At 37.5% G+C, this 22,641-nt stretch overlaps 1 protein-coding gene across 8 annotated transcripts in view; it reads right to left on the reverse strand.

Annotated features, from left to right (window-relative positions):
* Window positions 1-22,641, reverse strand: part of NEK1 (NIMA related kinase 1) — a 42,285-nt gene that overhangs the window by 19,418 nt on the left and 226 nt on the right. For 3 of the 8 annotated variants that reach the window (XM_042829703.1, XM_042829698.1, XM_042829701.1), the window contains exons 2-19: window positions 21,929-21,978; window positions 21,274-21,422; window positions 21,103-21,199; window positions 18,817-18,914; window positions 17,447-17,530; window positions 16,934-17,001; window positions 16,734-16,820; window positions 15,661-15,715; window positions 14,249-14,449; window positions 11,606-11,666; window positions 10,330-10,487; window positions 8,420-8,479; window positions 8,109-8,168; window positions 7,919-7,966; window positions 7,748-7,822; window positions 4,499-4,671; window positions 4,285-4,416; window positions 825-927 (exon numbers count right to left, since the gene is read on the reverse strand). In XM_042829703.1, coding sequence (XP_042685637.1) covers window positions 825-927; window positions 4,285-4,416; window positions 4,499-4,671; window positions 7,748-7,822; window positions 7,919-7,966; window positions 8,109-8,168; window positions 8,420-8,479; window positions 10,330-10,487; window positions 11,606-11,666; window positions 14,249-14,449; window positions 15,661-15,715; window positions 16,734-16,820; window positions 16,934-17,001; window positions 17,447-17,530; window positions 18,817-18,914; window positions 21,103-21,199; window positions 21,274-21,390 — 1,677 coding nt within the window. In that variant the 5' untranslated portion in view covers window positions 21,391-21,422; window positions 21,929-21,978. Of the gene's footprint in view, window positions 1-824; window positions 928-4,284; window positions 4,417-4,498; window positions 4,672-7,747; window positions 7,823-7,918; window positions 7,967-8,108; window positions 8,169-8,419; window positions 8,480-10,329; window positions 10,488-11,605; window positions 11,667-14,248; window positions 14,450-15,660; window positions 15,716-16,733; window positions 16,821-16,933; window positions 17,002-17,446; window positions 17,531-18,816; window positions 18,915-21,102; window positions 21,200-21,273; window positions 21,423-21,928; window positions 21,979-22,416; window positions 22,505-22,641 lie in introns of those variants that run through there. The other 5 variants (XM_042829705.1, XM_042829704.1, XM_042829700.1 and 2 more) reach the window with 4 other exon arrangements.

Here is a 22,641-nt window from a genome sequence, read left to right on the forward strand (position 1 = left end):
CATACAAGGTGTCACCCCTCCTTCCTCCCCCCCAGTACAAACAGGAGAAAACTGCTGAGAGCTTCTGCCATCAGTGGTAACTGATACGTTAATATGGAGCCCTGGCTTAGAGTTAGAGCCTCCCCATTTTATTACAGCTGCCCCTTAAGTTTAAAGCATTTGGGCTCAGCTGAATACAGTAGAGAAACAGCAATACACAGTGCATACCTGGGTAACTTGCATCAGTGAAATCATATAAAACTACATTAATGCCAAAATTTAAAACAAATTAGAAGCAGGTACTATGACTGACTCATCTACAATGAGGCAGAATGAACTAGTATTATTGCTATCAAAAAGGTTTATTGGTCTCAGAGGCTTTAAAACAGAACAACACTTTTAAAATAGAAGACCCACGCTTTAGAACTAATGTACTAACCTAATGATACTTTTGCACCAAAGCTAAAGTATCTTAATAAAAAGCATGTCTTCAGGAAAACACTACTATAGTTGAGTTCAGTTTATATGCAAGCACAATTTCAACCAAAATTTCACATCTATGACCAGCAGAAAATGCTCAACACTGTTCTGAAGCTTACAATATCAAGTAAGACACGCACAGAAGAGGTATTTTTCCCCTTTGATCATGAATTTACACAAATGAGACATGTCTGCACAATTCCAGTGCCTTTGTTGGTTTTAATAAAACGTACCCCTCCTCATTTTTTTTTTTTTTTTTTAATATGTAGAAAAATATTTAGTCAGTATTTCATGGCTACGATACTAATTTAAAGATCTGTAAAGCATTCTGAAACAGTAACATACAAAGACTGCATTTTCCATACCATGTGTCCCTCAGCACGAGCTTTGTTTTGCATGGCTTCCCTCTTTCGTTGCCAGAATTCTTCAACTTGCTTTGCTCTTTCTGCAGGTAACCATCCTTTCTGCCTGAATAATTGTAACACATAGCAAGCTCTAAGCTTCTGAAATACAGCATTCATACAACCAGTGCATTTATCTTAACTGGGAAACAAATAAGAAATTAACTTTCTATAAGTAACATATCTTCAGAAGAATGCCTTTTATCAGCCAAAATGCTCAAGTCAGAATTTCACAATATGGAGAAAAATACACTCAACAACACAGGAAATACAAGTGAACTCCCTTCCAATACAGTGTTGCTCTCTTCCACGTTCTGTTCATCAAAACAAAAATGAATGTCAAACCATGATTTTAGTGTAGTTATTTCCGGAAATTTCTCAGCTTGTCTCACTAGTAAAACACGGATAAGAAGTACAAAAGATGAATCCCTTCAAGACTTTGCTCTGGAGACAGGCAAGAAGTCTTCATAAGCCATCCGTTAAGATATCCTGTTGGATATCTTGATATATATATCTCAAGAAGAGTTTTAGTTGGCTCACAATTGCCCAAATTGCTTGGCAAGTCTGATCTAGACTTGGAGCAAGAGCTTCTACCTAATTGAAAACTGCTCAATGGTGGTTTTCCAAGGGCATTTTGGTTAACTTAATGAGATTTTTGTTCAGTTATTTTTAAAGTGAGCTTTCCTGCCATAAAATTAAGCAGAACAGATATTTTTTCGCATATCCTGCCCCTCGTCTGAGACCTGTTAGGTTAGACAAGAAGGCTGTGTTCACATCACTGTAACAGCACCAGGCAAGTCTCCTGGTGCACAAATATGATCACTTGGTAGAGGAAACAAAGGAGACTAATGAGAAAACTTCTAAGGAAAACAAATGAAAAAAACAAACAAAAAAAACTCTTGGACAGTGTTAGAAATCCTAACAATCATAGAATGATGAGACAATTCCCTTTGCAAGTCTCCCCCGCAGCCTTGTCTGATTGTACGTAGAGTACTAGCAGTCCAACAAAAGGCAGGAAGACAGCAAGAAAAGCTGACAGTAATAACCCATCAGGCTGAAATAGCCAAAGAAACAATATTTTGCCATACAGAAGCTACTGTTAGCTTTTCGTAAATGAATTAGCACATTCATTAAACACCTTTCAATCTTATTTTCCCCACATTGCTATCCAGCAACAAATGAGGAAGTAAAATGAGATACCCATATGCCATAATTCAAGAATTGAAAGAGAGGTGAAATTCCTTTGATAGAACAAACCCTGTAGCTGTTCTGGAAATGCAAAGTGGCCTACTGAACTACTGGTAAAGAATGAACCACTTGATAAATTTTTTACGCATCTGTTTGACTCGCTATATGATTTTGACTGTCAACGTTGATTACATATGAACTCAACCAGCAGATAAAGAAGTCTATCAAAATACATCACATAGATGAGGTTTAGCCTACAATTTTGGAGAAGCGCCCCCAGAGCAAAGAGAAACACCAAACCCAATGCTCTCTTCATCTAAAACCTAACTCACGGCAAAAACCTATTCAATTTTTTACGATAACGATTTTCCCTAAGGTAAGGCTGAGTAACTCATCTTATTAAAATGTTTCAACCAGATTTCTTCTGGTCAGCACTGCTGTCCAATTTTTAGAGACTGCTGAAGTTGAGAACACTTCACTTTAGTTGGGGCAGCATAATCAGAAATATTGTAATTTGAAGATTTTTCAACTTTTTAAACATACAGTTGAAAATGCCAACGTTCCACAAGGTTGTGTTATGCTGTGATGCTACATGAAGAGCAACACAGCAATAACAGTGGGGTGGCACAATCCTAGGCTGCAGTAAATGAGGACAAGGCCACACAGAGCAGTTGTGGACAAAAACAATGGAAGAAAGCCTGCTTACTCTTGGAAGGCCCTAGGAAGGCAAGGACCTCCAGCAAGACATCCTCACCTCCACTGCCAACCCTTAAAATGAGGTCAGGGAAGGGGTGGATCCTGGCTTCACCTCTACCAGTCACTCAGGTGCATTGACTGCACCTCAGCTCCCCTGGGTTGGCCCTGCCGTCCCACCAGGTGCTCAACCACTGGTTCAAGCTCTGACTGATTTCTGCTACAGGTTGTAATTATTATATGTGTAAGATACACACAATACTATAACACTTTACTAACCTATGCTACCATTTCCTAACCTAGGCAAGATCTGGGGACTGTGGCACTGTGTGCCAAGGATTGCAGAGGAGGTTGAAAAAACTCGTCTGTCATCCTGAAAAATACACCTGTAGATGTTTCTTGGTTTTGTTTTTATATATATCAGGAAGAGTTTTAATTGGCTCACAATTGCCCAAGTTACTGTAAAGAAAATGGAATACACTTCACAGCTTTCAGAACTGTAACATCCGTGATATAGTTGCAATATATAAACCAGACAAATGTAGAAGACTGGATATATAGTATATAATCTAGAAGGCTAAATATATACTGTATAAAACTTCAAATTGAATTAATCAATTTAGAATAAACTAAGAAAAATGTGTTCTTCAGCCACTTCCTTTTCCTCACATGAACACCATTTATTTCTGCCACCAAAGAATACTACTTTTGATGCACAGAAGTTCAAGTAATTCATAAGAAAAAAGCTTGCCATTAAGAATACTAGAACAATGTTGAAGCAATGCTGAAGTACTAAAATTTTAAGCATGTATTTCTCCATTTTTCACTACAGAGTGTGGAGACAATTCTTTCTAAAGTTATTAATAGATTTAGAGGACAATAACAGTTTTGGAAAACAAACAAAGACATGAAAGAGCACCTGTATCTGAAAGAGGTTATCAATTAACCTGAAAGATGTAGATGTGCCTTTTTTTTTTTTTAATACATACAGTACACACTCACTTCCTGGTTACTGCAAAGAGTAAGTACCACAGAAATCATAAATTGTGTATCATTTTAACATCTAGCACTCACATCTCCTGATGAAGAAAACCCCAAACATTTTTCCACTGGTCAATACACATAAGCTAGAAGTGCCGAGAACTTTCTACGTACTCTTAAATAAAATAAAAATGCTCAGATGGAAAAAAGGCAGCCAGAATGACATGACAAGACAAGGAAGCATCTTGGCACGTAACACAGAAATCAGAACTAGAAAAAAGCCAAGAAGGCTGTTTTACCTAGACTGTAACTGCATTAAGCCAGTCCTCTTAGCTTAAATCTAGCTTAGGTAACTGGTAATCATTTTTTTTCCCCCTACTGGGAGAGCCAAGGTTTCCATTGGTGTCGAAAGTACTGTGGTCTGTGAGGGACCAACACACAAACAGACAGCACGCTACCAATGGATAAAGATGATTCTGAGACATGCCCAACTACTAAATGGAACAAGATAGAACAAAATTCTAACACGTAGGGACAGATTTACGGATTATTGTAGCCCAACCTGTTTGCACTGGCTTGTTTAGACACCTCCTTCAACCTTTTCACTTTTTTCCTAATTGCATCAGCATCAGGTAAATGGTGATGACCTGCAGGCCCCTTAGGAACTCCTGGACGTACTCCAGGTGGAATTCCTCTGTAGATAAATATGTACAGTAACTTTCATTACTTTCATCTGAAGCAGACCACATGCAATATCACATGGAAGGTAGCCATACCTCTCAGCAGCTTCTTGGCCTTGTACTTCCGCCCTCCATTTGGCTTGCCTCTCTTTAGTTACTTTGAAGGTTTCCTTTTGCAACTGGTCAAAAATAGCGTGATAGTGCTCATACTGTCCTCTCAAAGAGGCAGGAAAAGGACCAACACCACCTCCACCGCCATAATACGGTGCCTGAAAATCAGAAGAGGTAGGCTGAAAATCTCAAGTACTGTTTTAACAAGCCCTTTCAGTTTTTCTCCACTCCAGCACAGTAAAAGTATTAATATGCTTTGCAATCATTCTCAATCGGTCCTAGTTTAATTTTGGCATTCACCTATTTTAATCTACTACACGACGGATAAATTGAAAATGAAAACTTACTTTTCACCTAGTTCTCCAAAATAACACAGTATTCTCTCTCTCTAGGCTATTATACATGAGACATCTACTACATATTTAGCAAGTTAACAGTGAAGAACCTGCTGAAGCATAACTGGAAATAGCAGATGTTCGACAACAAAAAAAATAAGTTTCTGTGCAGAAAGTTAGAAGTGATAGAGTACTAACTGCAGTATTAATGAAAGATAGCTATCCAAGCATCCATATTTTACTAATGCCACAAATGGTAAAGCATGTCTCTAAGGTTGCTGAAGGACAGTAATAAATTTATCTCAGACTCCTCATTTTCAGCTATCTATAACTTCACTGCATCACCAAAATTGAGAGGCTTCCCTAGTGAAGCTCAGACCAGGCAAACATTTACCACAGATTAGAGCCTTATGAAAATGATCTCTGTCATCTTCAAAGACCTGGAATTCCTGGAGAACCATCATGTCAAAATAACAGTCAAGAAAATGTTGTAAGCAGCTGTGTATAGTAATAGTCAAGAATAGATACAGAAAGCATGAAACGGACAAAACAAAGGTAAGGTTGCCATGCACAAAAATGTTCTCTTCACACGTGGCTAATTGGTCAATCAGGCAGCCCACGGTAGTGAACCTACAGCATGCTCAATACTTTAAGTGTTCCAAATTATTTCACATTTCAAATAAGACAGTGCAGATGTGACAGTTTTAGGATGGTTCACGCAGAAGATCTGCATCAGCCCGTATTTGATAACAGAATTTTATTCACACTCCGAGTTTCAGTTTGTCAAACATCAGTGGTTCCCTGTAACCCATATGATAAAAAGCAAACAGATCAATCTAGGCATTCAAGTAAGTATGCCGGTATGCTGTTCCTCTAGATAACAGTGATTTGTTACAAAAGACAGCCAATTCTACAAATAAAATGCAAAGCCTTGCCTTAGACACTGTTCAGGGTTTCACCTATAATTACTATGTGTATTTTCAAAAAGATCATTTGAAGAAATATTAAGATCAATCTCTAGGCAAACTGTTCAGAAGCAGGCATTCATCAACCAGGTGCAGAACAGTTGCAGTCCCTGCTAGAATCCAAAGCCAAGTCCTTGACGTCTCTTTCCCTACTTTCTCTCAAAAACAGGTGTCACTCCAAAAAAAAAAAAAAAAAAAAAAACAACAGGAGGAAAAATAATGCAGTGCAGACCTTGTTACGCCTTCATCAGGGACTGTGTGGCTTGCAGTCTCAGAATGCTTGAATACCGATATTCTAAACTAACAGCATCATCAGTGAGTCACTGACTGCACTGCTTATGTGCAGGAGAAAGAAAGAAAACAAATCAGAACTACTCTGACAGAACATGAAAACCCTGAGTGATGGTAACTTAGTGGCCTGCGTTAAGGGCTGTGTAAAACTAACCTGAAGAACATATTTCAAACAGTTATGTGTACGTATATATATATATATATACACACATATATACACACAATATGTTTGCTTTGATATTTCACAGCGGTACTTTGTGAAAATATACACAGCCACTGAACTTCAATTTCTGTACATGACCAAGAACACTGGAAGACAGTGATGAATGTTTTGTATTTCTTATGTCTAAGGCCCTTGCAATAACACTCTCCAATCTAATCTAAGGCACGGTCATTTTCAGGAACATATCAATCTCCAAACCAAATATCATGATGCTTATGCATCGTGTTGTAATGGAGGCCTTGCATGGATGACTGCCAACACCATTCTGACGGAGAGAAGGACAGAGAGATGTGAAAAACAAACAACTTTTCTCAGTTTCCAATTAAACCAGAGCCTGGTAGTTTTGAAACTGATATTTTTATGCTTGCTTCTATATATAAGCTTATTTATACAATGCGTGGCATGAAGCAAAATGGGGTTCAACTATCTTGAACTATAGTTATGATAAGCAGCTACTGAAGCCTGGTGGCGCAATTCCATTTCCTTGCTATTTCCTCATACAAAACCTCCTCTCATTTTGACTGTAGTGTTCAGCCAGAGTTCCTTTATAAAAACTGAGCTAAACACATTTAAGACCAATATCTTTGAAGGATTCACCAGCACCATAACTAATGGCTGCATTTAAACCCACTTCATGTCGTCAGATAGATTCACATCATACTTGATGTAAATCAATTATCTTGGTTTACTTGACGTGGCAGTATTTGAATTTCTTCACTGCCAATTGTCTGATGAAAGTAAAGTCCAAGAGTCCTGTCTTCTAATACCTTCATCATGCTACTTTCCAGAACAGTTATGTTTCCATGGAAGCAAGAGATATACAGACTAAGAAATTGTCACAAAAATAGCATGAAATTATATAACTTAACTCCATAAAAATGAAAAAACTAAGGGGCTCACAGCTTTGAGAAAAAGATATGCTTACTCAAATTTTCTCACCTATCATAGACAACATAACACAGATAACGGAACCGTCAATTATGTTGCTAACTAAAAACAAAAGCTTAAAACATGTTTTCAATACTGGGGAAAAAATCCATTATAATAATATGAGAACCTAGAAAGATATTTCAACAAAAAGTTTCAAGAACAAACTGGAATATGAAAGAAGCTCATCATGCATTTATTCAGAAAAAGCAGCGAAAGCAAGAGTGGGGAAAAAAAAAAAGAAAGTGATGCATGAAAATCATTACTGGCAGAAAAAGATTCAGAAATCATTAAGTATTAAAAATGAAAATCGCACATGATCTCGAAAAGGCCAGGAAGTCAGTTACACAGACTTCTCTCTTAAATTACCACTAGTTTAACAGAGAGCAACTTCAAGAGTTGAATCCAAGAGCAGTTCTTTCTGAAAAGATCATGCCAGATAACCAAAGGTGGGAGGAGCAAGCTACGTCACATTTCTGCATCTGCTGCCAACCTTAACTTCACCACTTCCACCTGAACCAAGCACATTCCTCCATCCTTGTTCCCTGGCTCTGTTTATTCGTTCCATCTGAAGGAAAAAAACAATAAAGGAAAACATAATTCAAGGAATCCCTTTAAGTAAAACATTAAGATTCGCTATTAACGTATTTTAAACATATTTTACCCTTTCTTTTTCCAGTCTTCTTACTTCCTCTGCCTTCAGTAAACTGATCTGCAATGCATAAGGATTAAACATATTTAGTAACTGGGAAACTGAACTACTGCCATCTCCTAGGCAACACAACACATGTCACTAGAATTACTATGGGTGTTTAAAGAAAAAATTAAAAGGGCGTCCCAAGTATCTTGTCTACCTGATCTCTCTGGCGTTTTTCTTTTTCAGGCAATTCTAACCTTTTCTTTTTTGAAGGTTCCTGAAAAATAAGCATATAATTTAGTATTTATTACTCAGCCATTGTTCTGCAAAGCATCTATCAAGATTGGTTAGTATTCCACTTGCTGGTTATGTCCAAGAAGACAAAAAACACTGCTAGATAATGACTGGGAAAAAAAGATAAGGAGGAAAGGTTCGAAGTTTCATTCTGTCATTCTTCAAAGTCCAAATTCTTAAGTTTTGGACTCAGCTTTTGCTTAGGTTGAAAATTAGCGTGAGATTTCATGATACCTCAAACATTTTCCTCCTTTCTTCTCCTGGAATAATTTTCTTCTTTGGAGTTGGATAGGCCTAGATAAAAGGTGAAACTTAAAATTAGGATAGACAATGCTAGAACAACAGAAAAACTAGAAAAATCCTAAACCCGCATCTTGGCATGTGCAAAACTGGGTTTAAAATAATTCATTAGTTGGGAGATTGTAAATACTAGCATACTTGTTCACCCACTGCAAAGAGCTCCATCTTGAAGGCTGAAGATAATAACTTCAGATCTCCTCGACTCAAATTTCCTTCTCTGGCAGAAACATTATAATATTTTCATCGTCTTCGACGGTCCTAAGATATTAAGATTGTCTCTTATTTGAATAACAAATTTATTAGGTTATCCTTAGGCTTTGTCTTGTTACCCACAAGAAGATGGGAACAATGCCACACTATCCAACACAACAGTTATACATAATAAGCCTCTTTTTCCTAACTCGACAAGAACACTGTTTGCTTTATAAGATTTTCTTTTGACAACCTAAATTTATATCAGATTAGTACTTTTCAAGTATCTCAAACAACTGATTTAAGTCTCTAAAAGGCTTCTACGCAATTCCAAATTCAACTACTGTGCATTCATGTAATAACACTAAACAAACAATGAAGCTGCATGTTCTATTTGAAATCCACGTGTGACCTGCATAGCTAGCCTGGAACAACAACCAAGAGGATAAAACTTGTATTATGCTGTAGCCATTATCTCTAGCCTGTATCTTACCCCTTGCTACTACGTACACTCCACACAAAGGATTATCTTAAAGTTGCAGTACAAGATTTTTTCCTCAGTCTTCACCCTGCCATAACAAGGACTTTCAGTCACTGTACAAGTTGCTTCAGCGCTGGTTGGTGAAACTGATTATAAACAGCAACAGAATAGCATGTGATTGCACAACCAGGCTTTAAATAGGAAAAAGCATCATGACATCATGAGGATACAAGTTTTTGTGTTTGCTTACTCTTGCTCTCTTTTTCCAGCTGCACATCATAAACAAATAAAGCCTGTGGGGATCACTGGTACAAGTTCAAAAGATTCAGAGGTTACAGGAAGATTAGGGAAACACTATCTCGTGGCTCATTTTCTGTCCATCTATCAGATACGACACCAAATTCTGTAGACAGTAATCTCAGTGTTATATTTCCCAAAATGCTAAGAGGAGAATGAAACAAACAAGCAAATCACTTGTTCAGAAGACAATTTGAATTATGTTGCAGGCTTAGAGTAGAAAATGCTGATGTGGGAGCTCCCTGGTTACTAGTTGCTTGTAATGTGCCTAACTGGTTGTATCATGAAGCATCTGCCAGTCATTCAGTAATTAAGGAATACACATAGACAGTTTCACATAATAGGGAGTGTGGAGAAAGATGACTGGAAAAAACAACATCAGCAGTACTGTATAAAAACCCATTTTTCATTAGCTCACGGAATTAAGTCTGGCAAACCCTTTTCCAACTACATAATCTCTCTGGTTGACAAAGCTTTAGAAAGTTACCTGTAAGCCTACTTAAGTTTGAAAATGGGAGATAGTTCTCGAACAATGCAGAAATATGCCAGGATTCTTATGCTGCACCAATGCTGTTGGTCTACCTAACCAGCTACCAGCATTTCCAAAACCGGTCAACATCAGAGAAGCTGACTACGTATGCAAAGCAGACCTAACTCACTCGTGGAATTAGAAAGCAAGCCTAAAGTAGCAGCCTCCAAAATGAACAAAAGAAAAAAAAAAATCAGTAACAGTGCAAGACAAGCACTTAGAATACTATTTCCTCTCTAGATGCTTTGTTCATCTAAGTGACATTTTGAAAAGTAACACATAACATTCTCATACAATTCAAATACAAGCATTTGCAAAATAGTTCAATTCAAGTAACTTAGTTACCTGCCTAAGTTTAATCAATGACTTTTTCTCATGATGCTTTTTGGGTGCGTCATAACACTTCTTCATCGCTAAAGGCACTCCGTATTTTGCAGCAGGTTTGGTAATTTTCTGAGCTGGTGCAATTGAAGCCGAGATTTGTCCTTGAGCTGGTCTTTTAGCTTAACAAGAAGAGACTGTTTTACAGCTATGTCCAGGCCAGTCAGTACACTGTACATCCCTTTCCCTACGTACTGGAACAGCAGATTCAGAGGAGAACAGATAAACTAACATTTCGTTCAGGTGAGCTGCTTGTATAAATGAAATACATCCAGGTATCCAAAACAGCTCTTCTAATTAATATGTTTAATAACAAACAGCAGAACACAATTCCTGAGCTTTTCACTTTCACCACTGGAGAACTGAAACGTACTCAAGCTGCTAGATTTCTTTTTTTTGTTTTAACCCAGTTGCTATGAACAGAGGGAACAGTTTTGCCAACATAATCAAGAGGCACTGCACTGCACCCAGCAAAACTCAGCTCAGCACAAGATGAGTTTTAAAACAACTGCACTTTCAGTGACCTCTAGGCATATCATTTCTCTTGATAAGATCCTGAAAATAAGCCAATTACATCTTATGAATTTGATTCTATGGTTAGGAGGGTTCTCATAACTCCAGAACTAGGAGAACAGCAATAAAGGACCTAAACATACTATCAAATAATTTCAAGAAAGTAAAAGAAACAGAAATCTAAGTAAAAAAGTGTAAACTAACTGCTGTAGGAAAACATGACAAGACTGTTGTGAGAAAGTAAGCCGCAATCTAATATGCCACCAATAGCAAAAAATCTCTGGCTCTGGGCTGAAGTCGGGGTGTAACCTTGGAGTCCCCAAAAAAACCTCAAAGCCTCCCACTTATAATAAGGTCTGGGATTTCTCATTACCCGGGTGTCAGTAATAAGGCCAAAAAAAAAGTACAATAACAACATGTTTCTACTATCTGCAGTTCCCACTGTCTTAAATTTTAGAAGCACAACATAGTCCAAGAGGAAAAAGGAAACCTACAATGTTACAAAAGCTCAAGGACTGCATCACCATGGTTTGTTCCCTGTGAACATCCAGCTCCCCACTGAGGAAAACAAAAAGAAAATAACATACTAGACTGCTTCCCTGTCTTTTCTCTGCACAAAATTTCTACAATCAGTTACAAGAACACACCAAAACCAACACGAGAACATACATAGGCAAATTATCTTGCTGGATTCTTAAGTTAAAGCATTTCATACATACACACTTACCTGGCGCAGCGTGCTGTCCAAACTTGTGAAACGTTCTGTGACTGAATTCTTCTGCAATAAGCTAAAAAAAAATAAGAGTTCAACTGTTAGCCAAGAATATTTATGCTCAAAGCTAGAAAGAACTCATTTTCTACAAATTCTGTATACCTCTTCCAGTTAAATTTCTATCTATTACTATTCACTAAAACCATATGTGAACAGTAAGTTCATTACTAAACTATGTATTCACTGTACCATCACTAGCATTGGAATGAAGTTGGATTTGTTACTTTCAAACATTTTCGGTGCAGAAGCATAGAATCATCTGATATGGAAGAGACCCTTGAACACCAGCTGGTCCCCCCTGCAATGAACAGTGATACCTACAGCTACATCAGGTGCTCAGAACCTGATCCAGCCTGATCCTGAAGGTCTCCAGGGATGGGGCTTCCACCACTGCTCTGGCAACCTGTGCCAGTGCCTCATGACTTGTGTTGTAAAAAAATCTCTTCCTAATATCCAAGTCTAAAACTCCCCTTTCCATTCACCCTTGATTTATCACAACAGATCCTGATAAAGAGTCTGTCCTCTTCCTTCTTCTAGCATCCTTTTAAATATCGAAAGGTTGCTATCAGGTCTCCCTGGAGCCCTCTTTTCTCCAAGCAAAATGAATCGTTAATTGAAAATAAAAATACTAGAAAAAATCATTTTAATTAACTACTTAGTCTGGTTTTCAGGTTGCATGTTACCCAAACAATGACCTAACTAAGAAACTAGAATGAAGTTGAAGTGTTCATCACCGTGAGTTTTATGAACAGTCTGTTCTAGATTATGGTACAGTTCTCATATTTCACTTCACTCTCTCAGACAGCCTGTGTCAAAGCACAGTCAAACGTCTGCAAATTTTAGCTTCTCTATGCTTTCCAAGATGGGAAGACATACATGAGATACATATATACGTAGCTTATCTGGGAATAACATACATGGGGTTCAGTCACACACAAAAGGTTATCATAAAGAAGCTTTAGAAAACAGCCTTACCGAAATAAATACATTGACTATAGACAAAACATTTAAACATAAATAGATTATCCTCACACATCATCTTGAATACTGCATGGAGTTCTGAATCCCTTATCTCAAAAATCAAGTAGAAGAGATGGAAAAGTTTCTAAGAAGAGTAGTAAGAATAATTAACAGCATACAAAATCTTCAGTACAAAGAATAAGTTAGCTCTTCAGCCTGTAAAAAGATGTCATGCAGTGTAACAGAGGTCTAGAATACTACATGGGATTATGCAAAGAAACACAAAAAGAGCAGAAATGATAATGCCAATATAAAAAGCATAGAATTCAACCAAGGACAAGGAGGAAGGTTCAGAATAAGCAATATGAAAGCTGTGTATGAAATGCGTGCCTGCTCTGTCACAGGTAGCAGACTCGTGACTATGAAAATTAAGAAAGAACTTCTATAAACATGGAAGACTGATTTTTCCAGCAGTTAAGAGCAGCATTTCAGCAACAGCTGTAGTGTTTTGCAGGTGACAGAACCACAAAGGATCTCTTCAGCTCAGACCAGGGAAAGCAGAGGACAACAGCACATGTATACACCAGTTAGCAACACATTTACTAAGAGCCATTTCTTGGTCATTTCTTTCTCTGTCTTAAAAGATCTTTTAAATCTGAGCACATCAGTGATTCAGTCGTCAAAACTGTGTGCAAATATTTGGATTCAATGTAAGAAAATACTGACATTATCAGGTAGCAGTCTATCACCAGTTATACTGTTCCAACTAATCACAAACAGAAGTTTCGTTCTAGCTGCTGTGAGTCTGATCAAGCCTTTAATTTTTTAAAAGACAGATTTTCTACTATTTTTACAAGTGTGCTGTGAAGACTTCTGACTCTGGCCTTTCACTGGAACTTTAGTATGAACTATCATCATACAAATGGAATTCCAATTACATACGGCCTTCTAGCAAAACTTCTTTATGTTACAATGACTCCGTCAGATTTTTATTTTATGAGGTCTTCTTTTGCATCAATTCTCTCCATGTCCTTTCTCTTCCTGTACTTACCTCGTACATCAGTGCTCGTTGTTCTTCATCTCTTTTCATTAGATTCACATTTAAATAGCTCAAATATTTGTCAAAATACATCAATAGATGCAAAACAAAATACTGAATAATTTCTTCTATGTTACATATATAAGAAATTCAAACAACATGTTTACTTAACAATATCTCACAAAACAAGCTTGCAGGCCATTCCAAATTGCAAACAACAAAAGGATTGAAGAAATGATAATAAAGATTTGATGCTGGAGATATTGACAATGCCACTTCATGAGAGAGGTGCACATATAATCAAATGGACATCTGATGCAAAATTCTTCCCCGTATACCAAGACACACAAAATAATACTCTTAAGATAATGTCAACTTAAAGTTGTTTGAAGCCTCCAAGTACTTCAGTAAGTTGAGATTGTGTTCATTTTATTTTTTTGTTATTCATAGTAACAACTCTTTTTTCTCTCAAGTGAAAAATTTCACTTAAAAGCTTCAGGAAATACCATTATTCCACCTTCTCATACTCTATACTGACACTGGAATAAAGAATAGTCCTAAGATGTCTTAGCCAAATTTAATTAAAACCAACTCCATACCTGTGGTGTGAGAAATTTTTCAACCCGTTTGGCTATGAAGTTTTTCTCCAATATGGAGTTTACTGATGGTCTATCCCTAGGATTCCTTTTAAATAACTGTGACAGTAGATTACGTAGGTCATAGGAATAATGCATAGAAACCGGAGGAAAAGATCCAGAGATGATCTTCAGTACCAAGTTCTTCATGTTACCAGCTTCAAACTGCATCATGTAAGAAAACCAGACAGTTACAACACATTACTGCTTGCCTACATGTAAAGCTGCATAAGAGGTGAGGGGAAATAACAAAGAAGAAGCAGTCAAACAAAAAAGCCCACAGCTTCTTCTGCCTGGGCACATCCAAGTCAGTTTCCAAGGTCATCAACAGTTTTCATCAACAGTTGCAAATAATTTGTTGCCAAGTACACCACTTTTACATTAATGTACTGCACTACAGCTATTTCATACCATATTTATATATACTTCACAAGCAAATATTTATTGTCCCCCAGATGTAGATTAATAGTGATACGCAGTTAAGTATAAATATAGTGGTCTAACTGTATCTGCTCCATGTTCTCTCATCTCCTGAACCTTCCCATCTTCAGCTCTCTTCAGAAGAGCATTTCACATGGAAGAATGTAAAGCATTCACAGTCATTCAGTGTGAAATCCAAAGGAATGTTTAGACTAGCCTGAGCTCAGCAGGCAGCACGCACCATTTCAACGCCTTAGAACAGTTAAAAGAAAACAGCATGGATCACCCAGCTTACAGAAAACAAATTGCTGTCAACCCTCAGAGAAGCAACTTCTCCATCAACACTGCTGCCTCAGAAAAGACTACGTAACAATCAATTGCAAAAGCTTTCATGTTACCGTTATGCCCTAACCTTTATTTTCCCCCTCAAAGTGACACATTATAATCTTACTTCTTTCCATAAAAATAGTTATTTCTTTTTGTTCACTTGGTTTATTTTAATTTTTTTTTCCTTCCCATCATGATCAATAAACAATCAAAATTAAAAAAAAAAGCTACTTCTCCAGAGTTTCTTTCTAAAAACTATGAGTGTTCCAAATGGAAGCATACAAATCCACCTACACAAAAGCTGGCAGTTTAAATTTAGGCCTTCTCAGTTACAATGAAAATATCAAGCCTTCGGAAAGAAAAAAGCACTGCTTGTTAACACACCCAACATCTTCTCAGATACCTCAACCTCACTGAATATCTACCTTACAAGCAGGAAAAAAACACAAACCAAAACAATACAAGAGATCGGCAGGAATCAAAACGCAGCAACTGTTTGCAAGTATAGGAAAAGGAAACTAAGATGCTGAAGGTAATTTTAAATGGTCACCATGAAAGCCCTGAATCAACAGAAATACAGCTGCAAAACAGCAGGAAACCTTTCAAAGAAGCAAGAAGTTTCTACTCACTGCGTGCTTAAGCGTGCACATTTCATAGAGAACACAACCAAGGGCCCAGATATCACTAGAACAAAAAGAACACAACCTTGAGTTTGTTGTGGGATTAACACTGCCAAATAATTATCAACACTTAACCTTTGAAAAGGAAATGGGATATTTTGAATAAATCACAGCCTCCCGTGAATATACATCCTCTATTCCTCAAAGCACAAAACCTCATCAACCAACCAACCAAAAATTAGCAATCCAAACCGAGCCCAGCCTGAAAAAACAGACAAGGTTTTTTTTCTACTTCAGATTTTATACTTTTTCATTTGCACCACTGAGATCAGAGAAACCAGACCAACTCTGGATAAAGGTCTATTTTCTTTAAATGTACATATTTACTTGAGATCTTGGAAATTTAGAAAAAGCAACCCACTACTCTACATGGCAAATACAAATCCTAGATTCAACTAAACAAACTCTTTGACGCGTGGGTTACATTACCCACACTAGGGGACTGCAGAATTTATTTTGAATACAACTGGACAAAAAATCCCATGTAAAAGAAACGAACAGACAAGGGAATATAATCATTTTTATCTTTTTAGCAAACAGTAACAAAAATGAACCTATTTTAAAAGCTTAATGTAGAGTAAGACTAAGCAGATACTGAACACTTGCATTACATTAGGGATAGCGTTACCATACAGGACCTACTTGCCAAGGTAATAAATGTAGAAGCAAACTACCTGAAAGATTACTACTCATGCACGTGCTTAAAAGCAATCCAATTACTGCCTTCATATTTCTTTCTTAACGTGGTTTCACATTCATAAATTAAGACAGCAATGTGTACACAGGCAAAAGCAGAGTCATAATAAAGATGTCAGCTTAGATTTAGAAGCCAAAGCACTAAGTGAAGTCATCTCCACATCATGCTGCTTCGCATCACACAAATCTACTAAGGTCCTGCCTGAGGCAGGTGAGGCTGTCTTTTCAGGTGAGAGATGAACTATCATCATCATACGAATAGAAGAGCTCTGTATTTCTAAAGGACTCTCTTCTCCTTAGCACAAATATTAAGTAAATATTAGTACCTTTTATTGTTGTAAGGCCTGTTCTGGCATATTTCAGGAGATAGATAGTACGGTGTTCCTATGCAAGTGCGAGCCAGTTCCACAGTGCTAAGGAAAAAGTAAGGGTGAGCATTAACTCACGTGAAACGCACCGATTACATTATCCTAAACCAAAGCAATTTAGGTGATCTCAGAGAAATCAGCATTAAAAAATGAATTACCTGTTCAGAACTCTGGCGATTCCAAAATCTCCCAGCTGTATTGTTCCATCTTTGGTTAAAAATATGTTCTTGGCATAGAAATTTTAAGAAGTCTGTTAATCAGAACATTCGTACAATTGCACACTTTGTTCTCAGCATGTTTTAAAAATAATGTTTTCTACCATTCAATTACACTGAAGTCCCTGGCATTAGTGACTGTAAAACTCCAGTTCTCCTCCTGTTTTACCATAACTATAGAAAACACTGCTGTACAGTCTAAAATACAATTAATTGTGGAGATAGAAGAAGTCTACGCCAGTAACACTGAAATAGCTTCTTTTCTGTTAGTAAAAATACCATTTAAACCACCTCTGTACAATTCTGAAGAAAAAAAAAAAAAGCATTGCCAGTACTAAAATAATTTTACATTGTGTAAAAAGATTATTTTCAATTACTTGCCAACTTCCACCACCAAGATCCAGATGTAATCGCTTAGGAAGTGAATTCAGTTTTCAAGTAAGACTGCCTACGTACCTGCGACTTGATGTCGCGATGTAAGATCTTTCTGTCATGTATATGTTTCAGTGCTAAACAGATTTGTACAAACCAATCCAGAATCTACGTACAAAAGAGAAAAGGTAACATCAGCAACTTCATTTATCTACAAGTTTCTCCTGTCGTATTACTGAAGACATTATCAGATCAGTTCTATACGATTTTTACCCTCTTTTCTACCCTTTTTACCCACGAGCCCGTTTCCATTTATGTCACACTACCATTAAGGCCTTAGCAGTACTGGCACCATCATATAGAAACGCGTGGTAGCCAAGTTAGATGCTAAGCCTCAAACTATTACTTGATTACATATAGTACAGCAATCAAAATGCATACAACACAAACTATAATGGCAAAAAATGCTCCGAACGAGGAACTTGCATCTTAAAGATTCTACTTTTGCTCTAATCAGTGCAAGCATGTTTTATGCATTTTACCTTAAAAACAGTACAAACCAGATTTCACTGAGAAAAAGCAACAAATAAACAAAGCATTAACCTTCACATTTTCTGGTAATCTGTTAACATCATAACACACAAAGGGTCTAGCAGCAGAATTTTTTTCATGTGAACAGTGCTTTCATGTACCCAACTTACAAGCACAAAAAATCACAGTATAATCTAAGGTACTTTTTTCTACTTTCCCATTTTGAATTCTTCTTGTGAGTCCAAAGCAGCAAATGAAAAGTTCTACAACTTACACCTAAGAAGTTTCATGATTACCCTACTCTAAATTGCACCAGCAGATCTAGACCTAACACTTACAAGCCTTTCCAACCAGAGGTAAACTGAGTTTGAGGTGTTCGTACTGGCTGCAGATAATAAAACACAGAGCAAGAAATAAAAAACAAATAACCTGTAAGCAAGGAGACATCAAACACAACCAATAACCTGAATCCCACATGATCTATTTTCACCTAGTTGAAACCGATCTGCGCGTTTATATCTTCTGTGTTACTGTACGAGTGACTTCTTAACATGTGTGATGAAGAAAGAAAGTCTGCTGGTGTACTTCCAATACTGAAAAAATACTTTGGAATTAGGCAGCCCTTGTACTGCTAGATTATGCTGTTTTACAATGTCAACTTACATTATTACATCACTTTATAAACTAATGACAAATTTTTACAAATTGAGCTCAGTATTAAAGAACAAAAATCCTATGCTATAATATCTTGCAGGTTTAAAAGCTACATAAAAAACAATGCCATGGCCAAGGCAACAACCAGCACAGTTTGGAAACTTTCTGAATAGGTTAAGAAACAGTACCCACCAATCTGAGCCAAAGTTAGAACTAATGCAGAAAAGAAATCACGCATCAAAACACTACGGCAGCAATTTGCTGATTACCTGATCCTCAGAGAATAAGACTCCTTTCTGGGCATTTATTTTTTTAAAGAGATCTCCTCCTTCACAGTAATCCATCACTATGTACAGACAACCATTTTCTGCAAAATAAAACTAAGTATTACAAGCAAAGGAAAAGGTAAACTACCCATCTTTAATGCAACTTTCACTGTAAAGGTTTGTCTTTTTCCTGCAACTCTCATAATAAAAAAATACATTTTTTTCTACTTACAATACATTCTGATTTACAATGAAATTAAAGATGTCACCTTATGACTATGATAAGACAATTCTCAAACCTGTTTGCTGATGCAAACATCCCAAAAGAAACTCTGCCCTGAAAACAGAGAACTGCAAATTCAATTCAGTTAATTGCCTCCATCTTCCTAACTCTTTCAGCAGCTTTACCTGGATAAGGTATGACTTGCATGAACTGGCAAACACCAGCTCTCATCACACAGACAGGAATGTGATTTCAGAGATTGAAGTCCAGTAATACAACTTTCAGCTGGCAGTGATGATGAAAACAGGCAAAGTCCCAGTTTCGCATGAAACTTTTAAAAATCCCATGCAAGTTGTCACTATGAGAGTTTAACACATATAATACATCTAATAGTAATATAATAATCTGATAAAAAGCTATGGCTGTGTTCCCAAAGCAATCTTTCCCACCTACTACTGAACCAATTGCAAGGCAGGAACACATTGCAAGTTACAGCACATCAATGAAAATCTTAGTATTTCATGAATATGAACTCAAATATGTCACTAAAACTCAAGACCTGCACTACTCACAGATCAGATACCATTTAGAGAAGAATGTATGCATCACGTGCTGCTCAAAAGAAAATTCATTAAGTAGTAATAACTATTAAACTCCAAGTAGAGTCACGTAAGTCTCCCACAGAACGCCTCGAAAATTCAGACTTAAAACACTGAAGTGGGAATTTTAAGCTTACAGATGTTTGTATCTCTGTTAAGATTTCTGATGTGACTTATTTTTACAGACGATCCTACGAGTTTGGATTCCTTGCAGACCCGGTGTTGAAACAGATCCGTTTCAGAAACCAAATTAACATTCCAAGTCAACGTGCTTCAGCAAGAAAGAAGCAATATTAACTACAGTGAACTACACACTACACAACCTACCTCGTAAAAAGCAAAGACAATCTAATAAAATCAGTCCTAAAGAGCAGGCCTCTAATATACAGAACAGAGAAATACAGATCTATAAATCAGAAGACTTTGGTTTTGCTCTTTATGACATGATTCTCACCTAATGACCAGAAAAAAATTAAAACCCCAAGATCAAAAGGCTTTTTAAAATCAGCTGGAAGGAACAAAAGGATACCAGAGCAGTGCACTTAAGCAGCATTTCAAATAATATTCAGGGCTTCTTAAAAAACAGGATTATCACTCTAAACGATAAGCTCTCACAATCTTTTACCTGTTCTGCTTATTCCCCACAACAGTCACTGTGAAAATAAGGTAGAATTAAATTTCTCCTTCCTTTACAGCTTATGAAGTAATCACCACTATTCTTCTACCCATGAAAGTTATGATATGATTATAACTGCTATTGACTAGAGAGTGAGCTAATGAGTTAACACCACTTGTGCCAGTTCATCAGTATCCAACTTCAGACCATGTGCTTTTCTAACACACATGCATCCGATAAGGCACGCACAAGTGTTCAAGGAAATTTATCCTCAAGAAAACAAAAAAAAAAAGCACAATTCTTTTGTATAATGAAAGAATATTAGGATGTTACAATCACAAAATAAACAAGAGTTAGGCAAAGCAGACTATGATAACACAAGAGAATAAATAGAAGGCTTACCCCTATCCTAGGCTCACTCACAAAACACCAGCAGAGCAGATCTCCAGAAGAGATCCTTCCCCACTGCTAGCCAGCCCTTCAATAGGGCTAGGAGGGGTGCAGCCAGGCTCCACCCCTTCCTGCAGCACAGCTGAATTGCCTTCAGCTGTGCTCCTCTGGCTGACTCACGGCTCACCTCAGGTGATCCATCAGAGGTTCAGGCCTGACTCAGCAGTGCCCACACACCTTTCATTTAAGCATCAACCAAAACAGAATCACCTGAAGAAGCGACAGGAATACGTACTCAATATTTAACTGTTGCAACCTGGCAACTGCAAGAAACTATAAACAGAAAAAAAAAATGAAGACATACAAGAATGAAAAAACAGTTACAGAGAGAAAACATTGACTTATACCTCATATGCAGTACACAGTCACTATCAACTTGGGCTCTACTTTATTAATCTTACCTTCAAATGACTCCCTATAAAGGACAATATTTGGATGTTTCATGTTGGCCAGTACAGCAACTTCTCTCCTTGATTCTTCTCTCTCTTTATTTGACATCTTCAAAAGGAAATAACGATTTTTCAAAACAGGAATATAAAAACAGTAGATCAGTAATTAACAACATCACTCACCTTCGAGATGTTAATTTCTTTAATAACATACTGCTGGCTATTTTCTTTATCTTTCACAAGAAAGGCTTTCCCAAAGGATCCTTCTCCAATTTTTTGCACTTTAATATATTTATCCATAGTTTTCTTCTTAAGGCATCCTTACTCAAGCACTAGGCAAAAAAACACAAAAGAGATTTAGTTGCTGTAATTAGTCAGTCTTCCAGCATAAGAGGTCATAGAATCATAGAATGAGTTGGAGGGGACCTCAAAGATCATGAATCTCCAACCCTTTCTTTGTACATTCAAGTGTCAATCCCTTTGTCTCTTCAACTACGCTTATACGCTTCGTAACTTCGCTGTACATTATCCTATCTTAATCTCAATTCTATTTTCATAGTTTACTCAAGTGGTGTAGAAAAAGGGCTGCATTGCCAGAACCACTTCAATCTTGCATCTATTGAGATGAAAGACAGCATTAAAAAACAGTCCTTGAAATGAAGCAAGCAGTTAGCGCTGCAACTTCTGATTCAGCTAATAAGAAGAGACTGTAGAGTGCTATAGCATCTAGTTAACAATCCTCCATTAAGCTCTACTTGGCAGAACTATGGTAGGGGTGGAAATTAATACACGTCAAATCTTAAAAAGCATTAAACCCAGTATTTTGGAAGGTACTCACACAGAGTGCGCCAAGGTCTCAGGAAGATGGAATCATACCACAGAAACACACTAAAAGGCAAAAGCTTGATTAGTATAGTTAAAAAGAAAACCAAATTAAACCATCCAACAATCAAAAGACCTTACATAAACTTTACTGTAAAACTGGAAGTGAGGAAAAACAGAACTAAGGATCACAGAATGGCCAGGACCTCAAGGGTCTTCAAGCTCCCACCCCCCTGCCCCATGCAGGGCCACCAACCTCCACATTTAATACCAGCCCAGGCTGCCCAGGGCCCCATCCAACCTGGCCTTGAACACCTCCAGGAATGGATGGGGCATCCTCAGCCTCTCTGGGCAGCTGTTTCAGCACCTCTCCGCTATCTGAGTAAAGAACTTCCCCCTGACATCCAACCTAAATCTTCGCTCCTTCAATTTAAAACCATTTCCTCTTGTCCTATCCTAAGGACAATTACTGGGAAAGAAAACAAGCAAAATAACAGGCCTTACAGCTTGGGGATGCTTCTTTTTCTCTTTAAGCACAGAAAGGAGATTTCAGAGTGAAACTGGACATCTAAGAAAACATCACTATGAACACCAATGTCATCTTATGAGAACTGAGAGCGAAGGGAGAGCGAAGGTCCATCTGCGCTGTCAGGGCGTTGGCCGGTCAAGCTCTGTGCAACAAGTCCTGGCGTCACCACGGACACGCAGAAGGCGGCCGCCTCATCGGGC

This window comes from Centrocercus urophasianus, unplaced genomic scaffold (assembly GCF_019232065.1).
Source record: "Centrocercus urophasianus isolate 14NV4802_14NV808 unplaced genomic scaffold, USGS_Curo_1.0 seq_32, whole genome shotgun sequence".
In the NCBI taxonomy this organism is placed as follows: Eukaryota; Metazoa; Chordata; class Aves; order Galliformes; family Phasianidae; genus Centrocercus; species Centrocercus urophasianus.